The sequence below is a fragment of the Podarcis liolepis genome, assembly GCF_965112155.1.
Source record: "Podarcis liolepis genome assembly, chromosome: 6".
Lineage (NCBI taxonomy): Eukaryota > Metazoa > Chordata > Lepidosauria > Squamata > Lacertidae > Podarcis > Podarcis liolepis.
The window spans coordinates 2397741-2418383 of record NC_139559.1 but is presented as its reverse complement, the minus strand read 5'-3'; the positions used below and the strand labels follow the sequence as shown (position 1 = coordinate 2418383).

Genomic DNA, 20643 nt, shown 5'->3' with positions numbered 1-20643 from the left:
TTTATTGTATACAAGTATCATTCAATTCTGCTAGCATGATATCATTTTTGCAATATAGTCTCATATATTCCTTAAATAATTTCCATTCTCCGTATACTTTTTGATTTAGGGCTCCCCTGACTTTTCTGGTCAGCTTTGCTAATTGGAAATACTCTGTCATGAGTGTTTGCCAGTCTGTTATTGTTGGTGGTGTTTCACATTTCCAACTTCTGGCTACAAGTATTCTTGCAGCCGTGATTGTGTACATAAACAGTGGTCTTGTGTTTTGCTTAATTTCTATTGGCAATATTCCTAATAGGAAAATCTCCGGCCTTTTTTTGACGGTAAATTTAAATAATTTCTTAAATTCATCAAATGTTATTCCAAAATTTGCTTATAATTTTGCAGGTCCACCACGTGTGGTAGTAAGATCCCATCTCCTCCTTGCATCGCGAACATGTTGGTGAACTACCTTTGTACATTTTAAGCGAGTTTTGACGGGGTGTGATGCCATCTGTAAAGCATCTTCATGGTATTTTCCCTCAAGTTGTAACATGCTGTAAATTTGATATCTTGCCGCCACAGTCTTTCCCATTGCTCCATATAGATATTATATACGAAGTCTTTCGCCTACCTTATTGATGTTTTTACCTGCTCCTCTTTCACTTCCCACGCTAAAAGAAACTCATACATTCGTCATATATATACTTTGCCTTATTATATATTAATTCGCTTTCAAAGATGGAAGTTTCTTTGGCAAGACCTTTCTTGTCTGTACACAATTTTTGATTTAGTTGGAAATATTGTATCCAATCAGACAGGTATCTAATTTCAGTGTATTTTTTAAAAGCTGGCTTATCTTTGTCTGGTTCTAGTAATATCTGGTAGGTGGGCCACTCTCCCTTCATGTTTTTCCTTTTAACTGCTATTGCTTCAGCTGGAGATGTCCACAAAGGTATCTTTGGTTCCAAAATTCCTCTATATTTACTCCATCATTAAATCATCTTTTCGCTGATACAAAATTTTATGGTATTACTCCAAAAAGAAGTGGTGTTATGAGCCATCAAACCTCGGAAATAGACTTTTCCCAAAAGGTTTCCACAATTTTGGCCACTAGCATATGCCCCAATAGTGGGACACCCTTTCCAACATATAGGAGAGCTCTTGGGTTTTATGTAAGCTAGAAGTCTAGGTGTTAAAGACCAGTCATGTTCGATTTTGAGGCCTCTTTCTCTTGTCATTGCCGAAATAGATTTATACTGGGCTTTGATCCATGGTCCATTCCATTCCTCTTAATTTCTAAATCTCTATTTGATCCCCACCATTCCCTCAAATTATTCTGGGGAGGGAAATGTGCCTCTATAGTTGATTTATACAGGGATGATATTCATCCTTTTGTTGCTATATTTTCTTCTACTTCTGTTTTTTTGTATGGTGTTAATTGTCTTGTGGCTTCAGTTTTAATCTTGGAGGTTATTAGAAATGATCTTAGTTGGGTCATGAATGCATAGTATGAATGTTAGACCCAAAGAAAATGGATAATTTGCAAGGCACAATATGTTGGCAAGTGAAATGAGAAACTAGTTTTTGTTGGCATGCAACCAAGGAAATGGGGGTCATTGGCAGGCCCCCAGCTGACTCCAGCCACCGGCCAGTGTGCCGGATGAACGCCAGTCCTTAGACAGCATGAATCTGCGAGCTTCAGAAGCCAGGGCACGCTACTCAGCAGAGTAAATGCACAACAGAAGTGGCAGGAGAGGCTGTGGGCATATTTACAAGCAGTTTATTCGGCATACATCAGGACAAAAGGAAACATGTCTGATCTCCTTCGTGTCCAAAGCAAGACAGCATAAAGCAAAAGCTATGCACAAACGGAAGTTCCCAGCAAGCTGTGCTGGAGTGTAAACAACAACAACAATCTTTATTACGGTCCAAAGACCCAACAAATCGTTACAAAGCAATGCACAAGTCACACAGTCTACCTCCAGGTTAAACAAGCATTTTGTTCAAAATATAGGGATCATTGGTTCTTGCAACCACAAACAAAAACTTTGCCACTGCTAATGTTCTAGCATTTGTCCGGTCTTCCAATAGGAACCTGACATAGTGAGCCTCTGATTTTCCCGGGAAAGGTACCAGCAAGGGTAGTATCAGTTCAGCCCTGGCTTGCTCATATTTTGCACAGTGCACCAAAATATGTTTTACGGAATCGATGTCTTGAGCACTCGAGTAAAGTCTGTCCTGATAGGAACTCCTCTCAACCTGCCATCCAACACTGCAGAAGGAAAGACGTTTAGTCTGGCTTTGGTGAAAAGCCTCCGATAGTTTGGTACTGTCAGGTTTTTAATGTAAGATGTTAACTTAAAGACATGTCCATATTGTACTGCTACTGCCAGCGGACTACAGACTGCGTGTGATCCAGATCGCAAGTCACTGTGTGCATTATCCCATAATCTTTGCTTTAACATCTTTTGGGAAGTGTAAACAGATATATGACACACAACAATCATGCCTGTTCCTTAAGGTGGAGCGGAATATCCCAACAGTTTTATCAAGGAAGAATGTGTGACTGTGTCCAAAAAACATTGGTGGTGTTTACTGAAAGCAAAAATTCCTGGACAGAAACTGGGAGGAACTAGCAATGGGCTACGAACGTGTGATAAAGGCCTAGAACACACTGTGTGTTCTGAGCTCTGTTGAGGATGTTGTGTAGCAATTTCTCAGCTGCACTGCAAGATGCTTGTATCCATGTCTGCTACTCCATCCAGCCATTCCGCTCAGCCCTCTCAAGACCACTCGACTGCTTCATTAAATATTCCCCCCTCCCCCTGCTTAATGACATGCTGCAATGAATATGCTAGTTTTAATTGTATTTCAATTTGATTTTTTAAAGAAAGCACTTTTTGGTTCTATTTGGTCTGCTGATTAGCGACCTTTCTTGGAGGCATAATCGGGCAGGACAGGAATGAGGCAGAGTCTGTGTGCATCTGTCTTGACTGTGTGTATCTATAAAGTGAAGCTTTTCGTCAGTTTTTCATCAAAATCACAGCTTGTCCTGCAAATTTATTCCAAGTGCAGTCCTCGGATTTTAAGTCCAGCCAAAAGTTTTTCTAATGAATTTATTGTGCCTTAGGTCACACGTGCAGTTCAGCATAACATCCCCCTGTGGACATATTGCCAGACATGAAACGAATTGAGAGCCGTTTCATGTAAAATGCTTCCCCTTAAACAAATCTCTGTGCACTAGGTCCTTTGTGAAATTGAAAATAACGCCCCCCTCCCTGACACATTGCCAGAAGGAAATGAACTTATAATTGCTGAAGGCACACTGGCGGGCTTTGCTAATGTGCATGGCTTCAAGGCTTTGGTTTTTAAGGGCAGGCAGGGGATAAGTGCAGATAAGGTGAAGGACCTGTCAGTGTTTGTAAAAAGCAAAAAAAAAGAAGGAAAGGGTTCTGACCTCCCTTTATCTTCTCAGTCTCCTTGTCAGTACAAAAAGAGTCCACGGGAATATCCTTGCAGAGTTTTATTAAAAGTCTTTGTGCAAAACACGACTGAATACACACCAGCACCAACCAACCCAAACACCAGCCAACACCCCAAACCAACATCTCTCACATATATATACAGCCTGCTGCAAGCCGCTGAGTCATGCTGACCCAGCTTTATTCGCATTAAAGAAACAGCGGCCATTTTAGCCGTGACACCCCTTCTGTTTCTTAAATGCGAAAAACCCCAACAGAAACAATACATTACAACAATACAACAATACATTATATACATAAACCCAGTTTTGTCATCAGTTCATTATGGCATGTTGCTGGCAAAGGCTTGGTAAACAAATCAGCAATATTATCTTGTGATTGACAATACTCCAGTTTGATTACCCCATTCTGTACACAATCTCTCACATTCGCATGACGGATAGCAATATGTTTTGATACGGATTTCATTATTTCCAAGCCCGCTAATGCAATGCACGATTGGCTATCTTCATACACTTGGATAGGCAAATCTACTTTACAATCTAGATCTTTTAGTATCTGTATAAACCATATGATTTCATTGCATGCTAGCGACAGGCTCCCATATTCTGCCTCACAGGATGAGGTCGCAACAAATCCTTGTTTCTTTGACCTCCATCCAATTATGGAATTGGCAAACATCATAACCATTCCACTTGTAGATTTTCTAGTAGCTACACAGCTTCCCCAGTCCGCATCAACAAATACTTCTAGTTTTTCATCTTGTGTACTAGATATTTTTAAACATACATTTAATGTCCCCTTTAGATATCTGATAAGCCTTTTCAAAGCACACCAATCGGCAGTGCTGGGTTTAGATACACGTTGGCTCAGAACATTTGTAGCACATGCAATGTCTGGCCTTGACCACTGGCTTAAATACAACAGTGATCCTATTTTTGAGTGATACAACTCAGGCTGATCAAATTCATCATCACATAGTGTCTTTGGGAAATCTGGTGTCATGGGAGTCTGAACTGGCTTGCAGTTTTCCATGCCAAACTGCTCTATTAAATGAAGAATTTTCTCTTTCTGGCTCAATAGGAAGCTTCCATCAGCTTCCTGCCTTACTTCTACTCCCAAGTAATTGCTTACGGGCCCTAAGGCTTTAAGCTTAAACCTCTTTTCCAGTTGACTTGTGAGCTTCTGGATCTCATCTGTGGAACTCCCTGCCACAAGCAAATCATCAACAAAGACTAAGAGCATTAGATATTTGTTGCCTGTCCCCTTGGTGTACAAGCATGGATCAGCCACACTCCTTTTAAAACCAAGTTTTACAAGGGCTTCATTTAAACACTGGTTCCAACACCTTCCACTTTGTTTGAGACCGTAAACAGCCTTTCTCAAACGCCAGACTGCACCATTCTCCTCTTCAAACCCAGGGGGTTGTCTCATTAACACTTCATGGTCTAAATTTGCATGCAGATATGCAGCATCAACATCAAAATGGTGCACTGCTAGTTGTCTTACAGCAGCAATGGAAAGCATTAAACGAAAAGTTTCACTCTTTACCGTGGGAGAAAACACTTCATCATAACTCTCCCCTTTAATTTGAGTGAACCCTCTGGCTACTAATCTGGCTCGAAAACGTGGTTCCCCAGATGCAAGGGTTTTCCTTTTGTAAACCCACTTGCATGACACCACTCTGCCACCAGGTGGCGGCATTATGACCTCAAACACTTTGTTACGTTTAAAAGAGTCCATTTCTTCTTTCATAGCTTGTTCCCACAAAGCACGTTCCCCAGGGGGTAAGTCTAAGACTTCATTATAACTTTGTGGTTCCACACAACTCACATTGCATACTCTCACTCCTCCTAGGGTCAAACGCTGAGGAGGTACACCCTTGTTTGAACGCTGGGAGCGTCTAGGCACAACTACTTCTTCTTCCCCCCTTATCTCTGGTTCTTCTTCCTCTTCCTCTAGAGAAGTATTATCTATTGCCACATCTTTTGGGGAAATCTGTGCCGCCTCCTTATCCTGCTCCTGTGTTGCCAATGGCTGAGAAGAAGCCTCTTCTCTTACTTGCAGGGGCAGTAGGCAATCAGGGTTGGCATGGATCGCAGTCCATCTGTCCTGGTCAGCGAAGTCTGCACTTCGTGACAGAACCACGCGTCCTGGGCGTAAATTGAAACGCCACCCTTTGCCATAGGACTGGTATCCCACAAACCGCAGTTTCTGCGCTCTAGCGCCCCCTTTCTGGCGCTGAGCTTTGGGAATGTTTACATGTGCCCAAGAACCCCAATTATGGAGCATTGTCCACTCTGGTTCTTTACCAAACAACACACGATATGGAATATCTTTTATAGAGCTAGACCAGGTTCTATTAATCAAAAAGTTCGCGGTCAGAAAAGCCTCGCCCCACAGCCTATGGTTGTGGCCCAATCCTGCATCCACTAGCAGGCAGTCCTTTACTGACTGTATCACAGCCCCACGTCTTTCACACAGACCATTTTCAGCAGGGCTATAAGGGTTAGTCAAGCGATGAGTGATCCCCTTACGTCGCAACCATGCCCCAAATTGTTTGTTCAGAAATTCTCCGCCCCTATCTGTTTGCAGCTGCACAACAGGGCGAGCGAAGAGCTTTTCAGCTTGGGCAACCCATTCTCTGAATGTGGGGAAACACTCAGATTTCTGCTTTAACGAAAACAGCCAACTAAAACGTGATTTCTTCCAATAGCACCTTAAAGACCAACTAAGTTAGTTCTTGGTATGAGCTTTCGTGTGCATGCACACTTCTTCAGATACACGAAAGCTCATACCAAGAACTAACTTAGTTGGTCTTTAAGGTGCTATTGGAAGGAATTTTTTTATTTTGACTATGGCAGACCAACACGGCTACCTATCTACTACTAAAACGTGATTTGTCATCTATTACCAGAAAAGCATATCTGGCGCCCCCTTCAGTCTTCTGTGGAAAAGGGCCTATCACGTCACAATGGACAAGTTCTAAAACCTCTTTAGATACTCTGTCGCTTTTAGAAGCCACAGGCTTCCTCTTAGATTTGGCCATTTTACATACATTGCAATCTAGGAAACAGTTACAGCTATTTACTTTTAGGTTCTTGCACACCTTTTGCATTTCTGAAAGCACACGGAAATTGGCGTGACCCAGTTTTCTGTGCAGTTGATGTACACACCCCTTATGAACTGGCAAATTATCCTGAACCACCTGGGCTGCTTTAACAGGCTTGTCCTGCATTACATACAACCCATTTTCCAACTTTGCATGGCCACATACCTGAGTTCCATTCTTTATCAGACAGCCATCCTGCGTGAACTTAACACTATACCCTGCATTAATCAAACAGCTTACAGACAGTAAACAATAGTCCAAACTGCTGACAAACAGAGTTTCTGGTAGAGTAGTGTTCAAGCACTGCAGGAAACATGTTCCCTGGCCATCAATCTTGCTTCTACGACCATCAGCAAGATAAATTGAGTCTTTTCCATCAGCTGGCTTCTCCAGGGTCTTAAAGTCCTCCCGACTATTGCAGATAATCCTGCTACTCCCAGAGTCCAGCAACCATGTTCCCCGAGGTATCTTTCTCTCCTCCCGAGAAAATGCAGACACAAACTGAGCAGAACGCGTGTTCTTCTTCCCTGAAGAGAACCCCTTCTGCTTATGTTTCTGTGTCGATTGCTGTCTCTGCTCCACGTCGTCTCCTGGAAGTCTTGCCCTGCATTGACGTTGGAGATGCCCGGGTTGGTTGCATCTATAGCATCTCCTCACCGCCATGGCCAAGTCCAAACCTTGGCGCTGCTCCATTGGCGGATTCTGCTGCTGGCCCCCTCGGCTGTAACTCCTCCGTTCTTGGAGTTCAGCCTGTCTATCTGACCTTCTCTCTGCTTCTTCGGTCAATCTGCCAACCACATACTCAAGGGTCAGATCTCGGGGACGCATACTCTCCATGCTGTTAATCACAGGCAACCAGCTTTCAGGCAAACTTGAAAGGATAATGTAGGTTTGGTCAGTCTCATCATAACGCTTACCTCTCTGCTGTAGTTGAAGAAACAGAGATTTCAGCGTTTGAAGATGAGTTGCCAAACTCTCACCTTCTTTCATAACAGTCCTGAACAGCCTTCTGGTCAGAGAAATGATAGTTCCAGCAGTTTCTCTGACATGCATTGCCCTTAATAAATTCCAGCACTCAAACGCTGTGCTGGCATTTGCTACATGTAATAACTGAGAGTTGCTCAAACACAGCATAATTTGGGCACGGGCCCTTTCATCCAGCCGTTTTTTCTCAGCAGTGTCCCGTCTCAAAACCTCAGTTTCAACACAGTCCCATAGTCCATCTCTCCTTAACAACTGCTGCATTTTAATTGACCAACTCAGCCAGTTGCTCTCTGAGAGAAGTTCAAAAGGGATGCCTCCCCCAATATTTACAACTTGGGAAGACTGGAAATCTGCCATCTCTGCTGGTGCTTGCTGAGCCCCTTCTGTGGGGCCTCCAGCAATCTCTCCTGACTCTCTCTTTAGAGTCCAACTAGATGGTCCTGGCTGGCACTCACCGGCTTCTAGCTGCTGCCTCTGTTGACCCTCAGGTCCCGCCTGGCTCTGCAACTGGTGTAGCCGCTCTGTGAGTCGCCTACTGTGGTCCTCTAGCAGTTCAAACTGTTCCAGTAGCCGACGCTGAGTGCTTTCCTGATCCTCAGATCCTAGCCGCTCCAGCGTCGCTGCAGACAGTTACAGCTTGCCACCAACTGCTCCAACGCACAGCCACTGTCTTCATACACCACCAGGACTCACCAGCTCCTTGCTGAAATGCTGTTAGTCGTTTTGCACTCTGCACATGCTCAGAAACACTGGGCCCATAACCTGTCAGTGTTTGTAAAAAGCAAAAAAAAAAGAAGGAAAGGGTTCTGACCTCCCTTTATCTTCTCAGTCTCCTTGTCGGTACAAAAAGAGTCCACGGGAATATCCTTGCAGAGTTTTATTAAAAGTCTTTGTGCAAAACACGACTGAATACACACCAGCACCAACCAACCCAAACACCAGCCAACACCCCAAACCAACATCTCTCACATATATATACAGCCTGCTGCAAGCCGCTGAGTCATGCTGACCCAGCTTTATTCGCATTAAAGAAACAGCGGCCATTTTAGCCGTGACAGGACCACCTGCCCACAATTGTGGAGACGAGAGGAAGGGGGTGCGCCACTAACAGTGAGACACCCACCCAGACACCCACCCCACACACACACCTGAAGAAGCGCAAAATGGCAACCGGAGGGACAACTGCCAGTCCCAAAAAGACAGCCACGTGGTTTCTAGGGCAAGAAAACTGACTGCAAGAGTCTTTTCTAAAGCCCTTTTCCAGGAACCGCTCTCCAGATGAGTCTCTCTCTCCCCCACCCACACATGCCCCGCCTAATTCCAGGGGGTGATTCCCCCCCCTCCATTGTGTTACCTGAAGGCAAAAATCATGGACAAAATGGGTCACCTGCGCTCTCTGCCTCCAACTGCCGCAGAGCTCCAACTCCTCTTTCTCCAACGCCAACCCTTCAGCTGCCTTGTAGTCCCAGGGATCGGGGCAGCTGGCCTTTTACGGCCCTGGGGTGGACCAGAGGGAAGACCGCTCCACTCAGGTCTGCTCCCAAGCCCCGTCCACCTGGCCGGAATGGCCAGAATTCAAACCAACGCTGCTGGGGACATCCAACATTCTGTTTGGTCACCATGGAGAATTCTCACCCAACTGCCAGCTGCCTCTGCAACGTTGCCCCCAGGGATCCGGCCCCGTTGCGATGGGCCGCAACTGCCACCCACGACAGGACTGGGTAAGTGGCCATTACGAGGCCTTAAAGACTGTAAGTGTGATCGTAATTCTGTAAACAGCTTGAGTGACAGCATGGAGACTGTAAGGAAAATTACAGTTTCCTTTTTAACTTCTAAAGCTCTTTCAAATTTCCATTTTTTGTATCGTGGGCTGTGTGGGTCAGGCCAAAGGGGCCCCTCTAAGTCCAGCATGGTCAGTCAGATCCCCACACAGTGGGTTGGGCTAGATGACCCTTTGGGAGCCCTTCCAATTCCACAATTCAATGATTCTTTCTGACCTGTGATTCCTGCCTTGCAGGGGTTGGACTAGATGAGCCCCAGGACCCCTTCTATAATACTTTTCATCTTTCCTGGGTCTTCCAGTCTGTGCAGTTTTTTTTTTTTTTTAAAAGAACAGTTTAATTGAACAATGTAAAAGAAAGAGTTAACAATGACAATTCCATATGTTCCTATTTAATGCATAGGTATTATCCAAATGCATGCATGTTTATTTTCAACCTATTATGTTTTGCATAAATGTGTTCCAGATATACTTGCCTGTGCATAGTCTACGTCTGTAAGCAATACTTGGAGTAACTAATGCGTAAGAAGCTCTCACTATATATATTTAGCAAGCACAACTGGATGACAGCAAGACTCTCAAATGAAGGCGTTGCTCTTTGTCACAAGCTGGGCTGATACGTAGCACTGGAGCTATTTGGGTGTAGTACTGTTACCTAATGGCGGCGTAGGATTTCCCTGTCAGTCCTCCCCAAGGTCAGGGTTGAAATACTCCCATCTTCAAGATGCCAGTATGAAGTACCAGCATCAGGCCTACAGAGTGTTAACAAAAACTTAATTTAAATTACTAGGCAATACTGTAGTCAGATTGGTTTCTGGCAAACACTTACCAATCCTGTGCAAGATAAGTCTCTGCTTTCTCCTAAAAAACAACAAAAAACAACCACTAAATTTGTGTGCAGACAGGGGTGCTGAAAAATTGCAACACCACAGACCTGTGAGTCTTGTCTCTCAATGAATGAGATATTAATATTTGTCCTTATTTTGCTATAGTTTGTTCAGCTTAACATAGAAGTGAAGCCTGAGACTGGATGCAGTGGTACCTCAGGTTACAGACTCCGCTAACCCAGAAATAGTACCTTGGGTTGAGAACAGCAGGAGGCCCATTAGAGAAAGTGCGCCTCAGGTTAAGAACGGACCTCCAGAACGAATTAAGTTCGTAACCCAAGGTACCACTGTAATTGAAATCAAGAACAGAATAATAAAACCAGGTCAAGGGAAACTGATCACAGTATTAAGTTTGTGTTTCATTTAATGTATTAAGCAAATCCTCTCATAACAAGAATGGAGTCCCTGCTTTTCCAGATCTAACCCTGATATCTTGGTCATGTTGCAAATCCTGTGCTGTGTTCTGCTTCCCATCAGGAACAAGGATGCCTCCATCAATGCCAAGGTAGAGGACACCTGTCTCTCCACCACATCAGATCACGATGTTCTTCGGGGGATGATGATCAGTATCTTCAGTTGCAAGAGCCATACTTCTCATCTTGGGAACACGGTACATTGCTTTGCCTTGCAAGGATTCTGTTGGCCTTGGGTCCTTCTTGCAAGACCTACCACCTCCTACCACAAATAAAGACCCAGCATAAAAAATATGTTCATAACAAATATACATAAGCTGCCTGATTGCGGGGGGGGGGGAGCTCGGAGTGATATTGTCACTGAAAATTATTACAGCAAGTATTTGAAATGTTCCAAAGGGTAAACAATAGGCTGGGACAAATTAAATATTACACCAACTTTCTAAACATCTAAGCTTTACATTATCAAGGCAGGCTCCCTGTTCTGTTCTTCATGTTGCTGCTGCTGCTTGTTTGCTTGATGTTCAGTTTATATACCACCCTTTATCAAAAGATCCCAGGACCGTGTACAACATTAAAAACATTACATCAGAACATCAACAATAAAAACATAATAAAAGCACAATGACAGTCTAATAATAAAATAACCCAATAATAGTCCCCTCCCTCTCACTTTCACAGGCCATAGATTATTTAATAGCTATAAGGCCTGAGTAAAGAGGAATGTTTTTGCATGTTGCCTAAATAATAATAGTGATAGTAATCGTAATAGTAATAATACTTTATTGTTTATATGCCACCAATCTGACTGGGTTTCCCCAGCCACTCTGGGCTGCTTCCAACAAATTAAAACACAATATAACATCAAACATTAAAAACTTCCCTGAACAGAGCTGCCTTCTGGTGTCTTCTGAAAGTCAGATAGTTGTTTATTTCCTTGACATCTGATGGGAGCCCGGGATGCTTTCCTCTCTCCACAGATCCCTGTACAGCAGCCTCCTAGCTATCGCTGAGCCATTCATCAGAGATGCCATGGGGGGGGGGGAAGTAGGACCCTTCTAACTCTAGGTTTCTATGACAACATAATGGGAGACTTTGTCTATGGCCATCAGGAGATGGTAACCCAGTTTTCAGCTTTAAAACAGGTTCACCAAAAATCTTTGAGGCAGGTGAAGTACAGAGCGCTCCCTGGTCCTACCCCTGACTTCCACCCACATGAGATGCGAAGGGGCTCTTGGGGGGGGGGGCTTTCTATGTATCCCCTACGCTAGCAGGTGCCCAGCGCACTTTCTGCTGCATGTGTGGAGGTCAGGGATGGGGTCAGAAGGAGCAACCTCACTCCCCACAAACACACATCTGACCTCTTCAAACTCTTGCAGCTGCCACATTATAGTAATAATAATAATTTATTATACCCCGCCCATCGGGCTGAGTTTCCCCAGCCACTCTGGGAGGCTTCCAACAGAATATTAAAATACAATAGTCTATTAAACATTAAAAGCGTCCCTAAACAGGGCTGCCTTCAGATGTCTTTTCAAAGTCTCGTAGTTGTTCTCTTTGACATCTGGTGGGAGGGGGTTCCACAGGGCGGGTGCCACTACTGAGAAGGCCCTCTTCCTGGTTCCCTGTAACTTGGCTTCTTGCAGTGAGGGAAACACCAGAAGGCCCTCGGTGCTGGACCTCAGTGTCCAGGCAGATCGATGGAGGTGGAGATGCTCCTTCAGATACACTGGGCCGAGGCCATTTAGGGCTTTTTAAAGGTCAGCACCAACACTGAATTGTGCTGGGAAACGTACTGGGAGCCAATGTAGGTCTTTCAAGACCGGTGTTATATGGTCTTGGCGGCCGCTCCCAGTTACCAGTCTAGTTGCCGCATTCTGGATTAGTTGTAGTTTCTGGGTCACCTTCAAAGGCAGCCCCACGTAGAGTGCATGGCAGTAGTCCAAGCGAGAGATAACCAGACCATGCACCACTCTGGCAAGACAGTCTGGGGCAGATAGGGTCTCAGCCTGCGTACCAGATGGAGCTGGTAAACAGCTGCCCTGGACACATACTTCAAAAGTATGGGGCAGAGGGCATGTAGCTTGCCCAATTAATCTCTCAGCTCCTGTTTGGCCACACAGTGCCCCAGCAGTGCCTTTAACCCTTGTCTTTCCTGTGTATCTGTGCATTAAAGAGTTTGGCAGAAACTGGAGGAGTTCTTCACCCAGCAGCAAGGGCCAGGAGACCGACCAAGCAGATTCCCCAGTGTTAAAGCGTTTGCCAGCACAAAATCGCGGACATCATATCCTGGTGCGGGAAAAGGTCAGTGATCCCATATTATTTTCTCTGGAATAACATATTCCCACATACAAACCTGTTTGGGCTCTGAGATCTTCAGGGGAGAGCCTTCTCTTGGTCCTGCCACCCTCACAAGCATGGTTGCTGGGGATGTGGGAGAGGGCCTTCTCAGTGGTAGCCTGGGGCTCCCAGACAATTTTGGAACTCCCTCCCTAGAGAAGACTATACTGGCTTGCTCCTTGCTCCCCTTCTGCCCACAAGTGAAGACCTTGTTCCCACAAGAGCCCACAGGGCAGCATTCCAGGGTTAGTCTGACCAAGGCAGAATAGAGTGGGACTACAGGCTGGCGGGACGCGGGTGGCGCTGTGGGTTAAACCACAGAGCCTAGGACTTGCCGATCAGAAGGTCAGCGGTTCGAATCCCCGCAACAGGGTGAGCTCCCGTTGCTCAGTCCCTGCTCCTGCCCACCTAGCAGTTCGAAAGCACGTCAAGTGCAAGTAGATAAATAGGTACTGCTCCGGCGGGAAGGTAAATGGCGTTTCCGTGTGCTGCTCTGGTTCGCCAGAAGCGGCTTAGTCATGCTGGCCACATGACCCGGAAGCTGTACGCCGGCTCCCTCGGCCAGTGAAGTGAGATGAGCGCCGCAACCCCAGAGTCGGCCACGACTGGACCTAACGGTCAGGGGTCCCTTTACCTTTTACAGGCTGGCAGACAGCAGTCCTGAACACTCTTCAGAAACTGGGTTTTGTCCCTCAAGCCCTTCTAAGTCTGGGCTTGGGCCAAGCAAAAGCTATGGTTCAGCAAAGAATTATAGACACCAAGAGACAACAGGACTGCTCAAGGTTCCCCGACTACAAAATTGTAGAAATCGAGAGATACATAGCTGCTCCAGCAGCCTATCTCTTTTTTCTTGTATCCAAAAATGCAAGAAGGGCAGGTTTTTATGTGTTTGTACGCCTGTCGCACTTTTAAACATAAAATCCATTGTTGTATATTGTTTTAAATGTTCATTTTGCTATTGGGATTGTAGTTCCATTTGTGTTTCACAAGCTGGTCTCTGACTGTAATAAATTTCATGCCATGAGTGGGACTGCAGAACTTCCCTTGATCTGGATACCAGACTTCTGTTGATGCTGCCTAGAATAGCCTTAGCTCTTTTTGCTGCTGCATCACCCTGTGGACTCATGTTCAGCTTCTGGTCCACCAAGACCCCTAGATCCTTTCCACATGTCCTGCTGGCAAGCCAGGTGCCCCCCATTCTATACAGAAGATGCCAACCAAAGATGGGGCAGCCGGCACATGCTGCACTGCATGAGAACATGATACAAATCCCATGGACAGGACAGAGAGAAGTGTATTGGGAATGTTCCCAGAGAGAGCAGAGAGCACAATAAACCAGGAGACCTAATCCTGCATCTTATTGACTGGGTCTCTCTCTCTGTTTGCAGATCAAAGCTGGAAGTGGAAGCAAGGGAAAAGTGTGAACTTCAGCGCCAGTGGAAAACCCAACACTGTTGAGAAATCTGTGTAATGAGGCAATGTACATTTGCTTTGGGCTTTTATCTCTCGTATTGCTCTATTTGTGGAAGTCGTGGTGAAGTACAGACAGTGCAGTGTAGTGGTCACAGCACCGGCCTAGCACCTGGGAGAGAGCAGTTTTCAGATTCTCCCACTTGGCCATGAAGATTACTGGGTGTGACCTTTGGGCCATTCTCCAGTGCTCAGCTGACCCTACCTCACAGGGTTGTTGTGAGCATAGGGGAGAACAATATCTGCCACCTTGAGCTGCTTGGGGGAAGGTGGGATATAACTAGTAATAAATAAATAATAGTAAGTAGTATAATTGGGGGGGGAGAGCACGGAAGATACTGGATATCCAATAATAACCCTAAGAAGCTGCCCCCATGCGTGTGCAGGTTTTGCTCCTGCTTTTTGGAAGATTCCCTAGTTATATAAAGTTGTTCAAAAACAGTTGTTCCCAAACTTTTGGGCCCCCGCCTTCTTGGTTCCAAAACCCCACCCCCTGGATCCACTAAGTTACCCTATAAAATGCATTGTTCACAATAGTGGTTTGCACAACCGAGTAAGGACGATAGTAGCTCAATAAAGTTAAATAAAAACAGTAAAAATTAATTACACATCTATTCAAAATCAAGTGAAAACTCTTGTTTAAGAAAGCTGGTAAACTTAATCCCACCAAGGCCCCCACTTTAGGAACCACTGTTAACGCTGTGCTTTAATGTTGCAGACCTTGCAATGAAGGGCAGGTAAATGAAGAGGAACAAAAAGAACTTTGAGGTCCATCCTGGGAGTCCATTGCAACCCACACTCACCTTAAATTGGCTCTGGTTCTGCCAGCAGTTGCCCTCCCTGGCTGTGCAACCCACTTGCCCCATGGTCTGCCTTCTTGAAGGATGTTTGTCCATATTATCCCAGCAAGGAACAAATCCCTTTACCAGTCACAGGTACAGTGGGAGGGGGGAGTATTTGATCCCCTACTAAATTTGCCCATTTGCCCTCTGACAAAGAAATGACCAGTCCATAATTGTAAAGGTAGGTTTGTTGTAGCTGCGAGAGACAGAATCACAACAGCAGAAACCCAGAAGACAAAAGTCAGAGATTGATGTCAGGCTACCTGGTATCTTCACTGTATATAACGAGCTGAGATTAGAAGCACCTGCTGTAAGGGAGAGTTCTTACCTGTAATCCCAGCTCGTTACAGTACCTGTACAAAAGACACCTGTCGACAGAAGCAATCAATCCAGCAGATTCCAAACTAGCCACCATGACCAAGACCAAAGAGCTGTCCAAGGATGTCAGGGACAAGATTGTAGACCTGCCCAAGGCTGGACTGGGCTACAAGACCATTGCCAAGCAGCTTGGTGAGAAGGTGACAACAGTTGGTGCAATAAATCACAAATGGAAGAAACACAAAATAACTGTCAACCTCCCTCGGTCTGGGGCTCCATGTAAGATCTCATCTTGTGGAGTTGCAATGATCATGAGAACGGTGACGAAGCAGCCCAGAACTGCACGGGGGGAACTTGTCAATGATCTCAGGGCAGCTGGGACTATAAAAGGTAAAGGGACCCCTGACCATTAGGTCCAGTCGTGGCCGACTCTGGGGTTGCAGCGCTCATCTTGCTTTACTGGCCGTGGGAGCCGGCGTACAGCCTCCAGGTCATGTTTGCCAGCATCACTAAGCCACTTCTGGCGAACCAGAGCAGCGCACGGAAACACTGTTTACCTTCCCACCGGAGCGGTACCTATTTATCTACTTGCACTTTGACGTGCTTTCGAACTGCTAGGTTGGCAGGAGCAAGGACCGAGCAACAGGAGCTCACCCTGTCTGGGGGATTCGAACCACCAACCTTCTGATCAGCAAGTCCTAGGCTCTGTGGTTTAACCCACAGCGCCACCCGTGTCCCCAGCTGGGACCATAATCACCATGAAAACAGTTGATAACACACTATGCCTTGAAGGACTGAGATCTTGCGGAGCCCGCAAGGTCCCCTTGCTCAAGACAGCACATGTACAGGCCCGTCTGCAGTTTGCCAGTGCACATCTGAATGACCCAGAGGAGAACTGGGTGGAAGTGTTGTGGTCAGATGAGACTAAAATTGAGCTCTTTGGCATCAACTTAACTCGCTGTGTTTGGAGGAGGAGTGCTGCCCAAGACCCCAAGAACACCATCCCCACCATCAAACATGGAGGGGGACATATTATGCTTTGGGCGTTTTTTTTCTGCTAAGGGGACAGGACACCTTCACCGCATCGAAGGGACAATGGATGGGATCGTGTATTGTCAATTCTTGGGTGAGCGCCTCCTTCCCTCAGCCAGGGCATTGAAAATGGGTATTCCAGCATGACAATGAGCCAAAGCACACGGCCAAGGCAGCAAAGCAGTGGCTCAAGAAGAAGCACATTAAGAAGAAGAAGAAGAGTTTGGATTTGATATCCCGTCTTTCACTCCCCTTCAGGAGTCTCAAAGCGGCTAACATTCTCCTTCCCCTTCCTCCCCCACAACAAACACTCTGGGAGGTGAGTGGGACTGAGAGACTTCAGAGAAGTGTGACTGGCCCAAGGTCACCCAGCAGCTGCAGGTGGAGGAGCAGAGACGCGAATCTGGTTCCCCAGATTACGTGACTACCGCTCTTAACCACTACACCACACTGGAGGTGGTCCTGGAATGACCTAGCCAGTCTCCAGACCTTAATCCCATCGAAAATCTGTGGAGGGAGCTGAAAGTTCAAGTAGCTACACATCAGCCTCGAAATCTTACTGACTTGGAGAGGATCCGCAAAGAGGAGTGGGACAAAATATCTCCTGAGATGTGTGCAAACCTGGTGGCCACCTACAAGAAACGTCTGACCTCTGTAATTGCCAACAAGGCTTTTGCCACCAAGTACTAAGTCATCTTTTGCAAAGGGATCAAATACTTACAGTGCACATCAATCTCTGACTTTTTTCTTCTAGCTTTCTTGGGGTTTTCCTGTTATTCTGTATCTCACAGTGAAATATACTCAGAGTCGCAAGGTGATTTCATGCTCTTTATTCAGCTCATAGTGGTGAGGAGGAATGAATGAAAGTCCCCTCACAGTATCTGCTTTATATACATTATTTACACAATGGGCTGCACATGATTGGTTAATTCTGGAATTCTACTGTAAGCCAATCAGGTTGTGGATTCACTTATATCTGGAGCATGATTGGGTGGTTCCTGCCAACCAATCATACTGCTGCATTGTTCTTGGACCAATCAGACTGCTGCATTCTGAATCCTATTGTTCTAGGACCAATCAGACTGCTGTAATTTGGATCCTATTGTTCTAGGACCAATCAGACTGCTGCAGTTTGGATCCTATTCAACTCAGTACATAACACACAGCTACACTAAACCTACCATTACAACTATGTTCTGGTCATTACTTCTTCAGAGGGCAAATGGGCAAATTTAGCAGAGGATCAAATACTCCCCCCCCCTCGCTGTAATTGGTCACTAATGCGAAGGCTTTGAAAGGGGCTCTGCAGCCGTTTAGGGAAAGTCATTTGGGTTATGGGACCCCCCTGCTGTTGCCAAGGATGCTCTGCTCTGGCAAATCTGCGTGGCAGTTTCACATAAAAAGGAAGCCTAAATCATGCACAGGACAATCTCATCACTTCTGGGGAGAAGAGAGACTGCTACTGTTCCTAATCTGGGCATCCTGACTCTCCATTAACTATCCCCATTCTCATTCTTTACTTTCTATATAACAACCAATTTAATAATTTGCCCATGCTTGAGGTTACATTGGATAACTCATAACTGCTGCGCTTCAAACAACAAAAGCAAGAAGGATGCAGCCACCAGTCCCTTAGGTGTCACCCAGCCACTCAAAATCCACTCTCTTTTATATCATTTTTAAAAATTTAATTATTTCAAGTATATAACAACAACATGTGTATATGTAATACGTTTCCAGTCTTGTTCGTTTCGATTTGCAAGGCCCTTGTCAAGGCAGGCAAAGGCAGGTTCATGTTATTGTGAAAATGGATATAAAGGGAATTTTCATCTCTTCTGATGAGATTGTTGGAAGTTTCAGGGTGGATAAAAGGAAAGGCCTTCATGCACCACATAGGTAAACTGTGGAACTCCCTTCCACAGTAGGCAGCGGTGGCCACCAAGTTGCACAGTTTTAAGAGAGGACTGGACAGATTCATGGGAGAGGAGAGGGCTGTGGATGGCTATGCTAAAACCAGGGATGGGGGGCAGTTAAATGACTCCCCAAAAATCCCATGTCCCCACCATAGCCTCTGCCTAAGGCCAGGAAATGACCATTTACACAAGCACCATGCATAGACAACAGCAAAGTGGCTCAAAAGCAGTCTTTAAAATTGGAGCAATAAGCAAATATTGTACTATTTCCTCTGCCTATCTAATATAGAAAACTGTAGAAACTTCAGATAATCGCCAAAATTCTATGGTTTGACAGATTTCCTTGGTTCCAGCGGCTAATGACTCCTCTGGAAGAGGGGAATCCAGGGCCCCCCCTGACTCCACAATCCCTTAAGGATAAGGCCACATACTCCTTGCCCCTCCACAAGGTGTGAACTTAGCCACACAATAGGAGGCAGGAGGCAATCAAGGGCAGCGCTTACCCAGACAGAAGTCCATCTGGATGGTGGATTGAATCCTGATACTTTCAAAGGAGAAGCACAGGAAAGCCTTGCAGCTAGTGGGATGTGTAAATGCTTTTATTCTTGGGAAGCAAGTACTTAAAAGGAGTCAGGAACAAGGATGATGAACGGGTGGGTGATGGGCTCATTGTTCTACATGCCAAACACTCCTGTTTTGTGACGTATTGGTGATGCTGTTGAAAGATGTGTTATGGGAAATGGGGGGAGGTCTTAAAAGTTCGCAGATTATTATTTGATATGTTAATTGGATGCTTTTTATTGGAAAATTAATAAAAATGATTTAACCACAAAAAAAAGGTTCGCGCAACCCCAGACTCGGGGTTCCTACTTTCTGTGTTTGAACCTTGCTGCAACAAATACAGATCAGGTCTACTGTCTGCTGTTTTGTTTCTTTAACTTGGCTGGAGACTCCTTTTGCTGACCGGAGGGACTCGCGGGAAGTGGCGCCCCATGAGCTGGGCAGCAGAGTAAATCTGCGCCCCAGGATCTTTTCCCTTATCAGCTGCTGGCCAGGACGGCTGTGTTCTGCCTGCAGAGCCAGAAGCAGCAGTGCTTCCGAATACCCATTGCTGGGGAGAGGGCTCCAGTGTGTTTTTGTGGCTCACATTTAGACATATGACATGCAACAGTTACGCAAAATGAGAATTAAAGCAACGGAATGTGCTCCGATAAATGTTTCTGAATATATTAACAAAGTTGTGTTAAAGTATATACAGTGATACCTTGGGTTACATGCGCTTCAGGTTACAGACTCCGCTAACCCAGAAATAGTGCTTCAGGTTAAGAACTTTGCTTCAGGATGAGAACAGAAATTGTGCTCTGGCGGCAGCAGGAGGCCCCATTAGCTAAAGTGGTGCTTCAGGTTAAGTACAGTTTCAGGTTAAGAACAGACTTCCGGAACGAATTAAGTACTTAACCCGAGGTACCACTGTATATCATAATCATTACAGATATGAAATGATGTATATTGTGTCTGCTCAAATTGTTGAGCATGACTAAAATGTGTTTTGTATCAATAACAATGTTAATGTATAGGGAGAGGGAAATGAGGTTATATACTTCATGCCCACCAAACTGCTGTAAACTATTCTGTTCTGCCATATGCCTTGTTTATTCATGTAATCCATAAAATCACACCAAGCTGCATAAAAATGGTTGTTCCTTTTGGCCTTGTGCCACTTGCACTTTTTGCCTCTGTTTTTCCAATAACGCTGTTTGCCAACTTGCATTATACCATTGATCCATGGTCAACAATCAGGATGCTGCACTGGAAGGGCCCTGGGCCTGATCCTGCAGGCTCTTCCTGGGTTGTCACCAGAGGGCTGTTGGCTGCGGGTTTCCAAGAGCCTACCAAGGAAGGAAGGGGGTCCTGTGGCTGGATTTCTCCACATAGCTAATTTAGACATTTCATGTAACTGGTGGTGTAACTAATCCATAACATGGCTCCTTTTAAAAATTTTCACCTATGATCTTTTTCTTTTACTTCTGTATTTTTTCTATGTTCTTTTTTCTGATATCTTTCATTTCACTCCTTTATTGTGAATAG

At 45.3% G+C, this 20643-nt stretch overlaps 1 protein-coding gene and 1 long non-coding RNA gene across 3 annotated transcripts; one reads left to right on the top strand and one right to left on the bottom strand.

The window, feature by feature from the left end:
• Positions 1–8632: 8632 nt before the first annotated feature.
• On the top strand, positions 8633–14480 carry LOC310708888 (uncharacterized protein). Of its 2 annotated transcripts, XM_083507807.1 has the most exons (4): positions 8633–9281; positions 10705–10837; positions 12819–12944; positions 14369–14480. In XM_083507807.1, the coding sequence occupies exons 1-4, from the start codon at positions 9249–9251 to the stop codon at positions 14449–14451; spliced, it is 375 nt and encodes a 124-aa protein (XP_083363933.1). In that variant the 5' UTR covers positions 8633–9248; the 3' UTR covers positions 14452–14480. The 2 variants fall into 2 exon arrangements, 1 of the variants encoding a protein (XP_083363933.1); XR_014527185.1 differs by lacking the exons at positions 8633–9281; positions 12819–12944; positions 14369–14480 and adding an exon at positions 11621–11689 and having other exon boundaries at positions 10720–10837.
• LOC310708969 lies at positions 10566–19170 on the bottom strand. Its single transcript, XR_014527271.1, has 2 exons — positions 19059–19170; positions 10566–10774 (listed from the first exon to the last, which is right to left on the bottom strand). It is a non-coding gene; the product is annotated as an uncharacterized lncRNA (long non-coding RNA).
• Positions 19171–20643: the final 1473 nt, after the last annotated feature.

Excerpts from the sequence above, each read along its gene's own strand:
- LOC310708888 (XM_083507807.1), top strand. The coding sequence starts at position 9,249 with ATGGGCCGCAACTGCCACCCACGACAGGACTGG. Across the intron at positions 9,282-10,704 it reads GCCACCCACGACAGGACTGG|GAACAAGGATGCCTCCATCA; the intron begins GTAAGTGGCCAT and ends GCTTCCCATCAG. Across the intron at positions 12,945-14,368 it reads ATATCCTGGTGCGGGAAAAG|ATCAAAGCTGGAAGTGGAAG; the intron begins GTCAGTGATCCC and ends CTCTGTTTGCAG.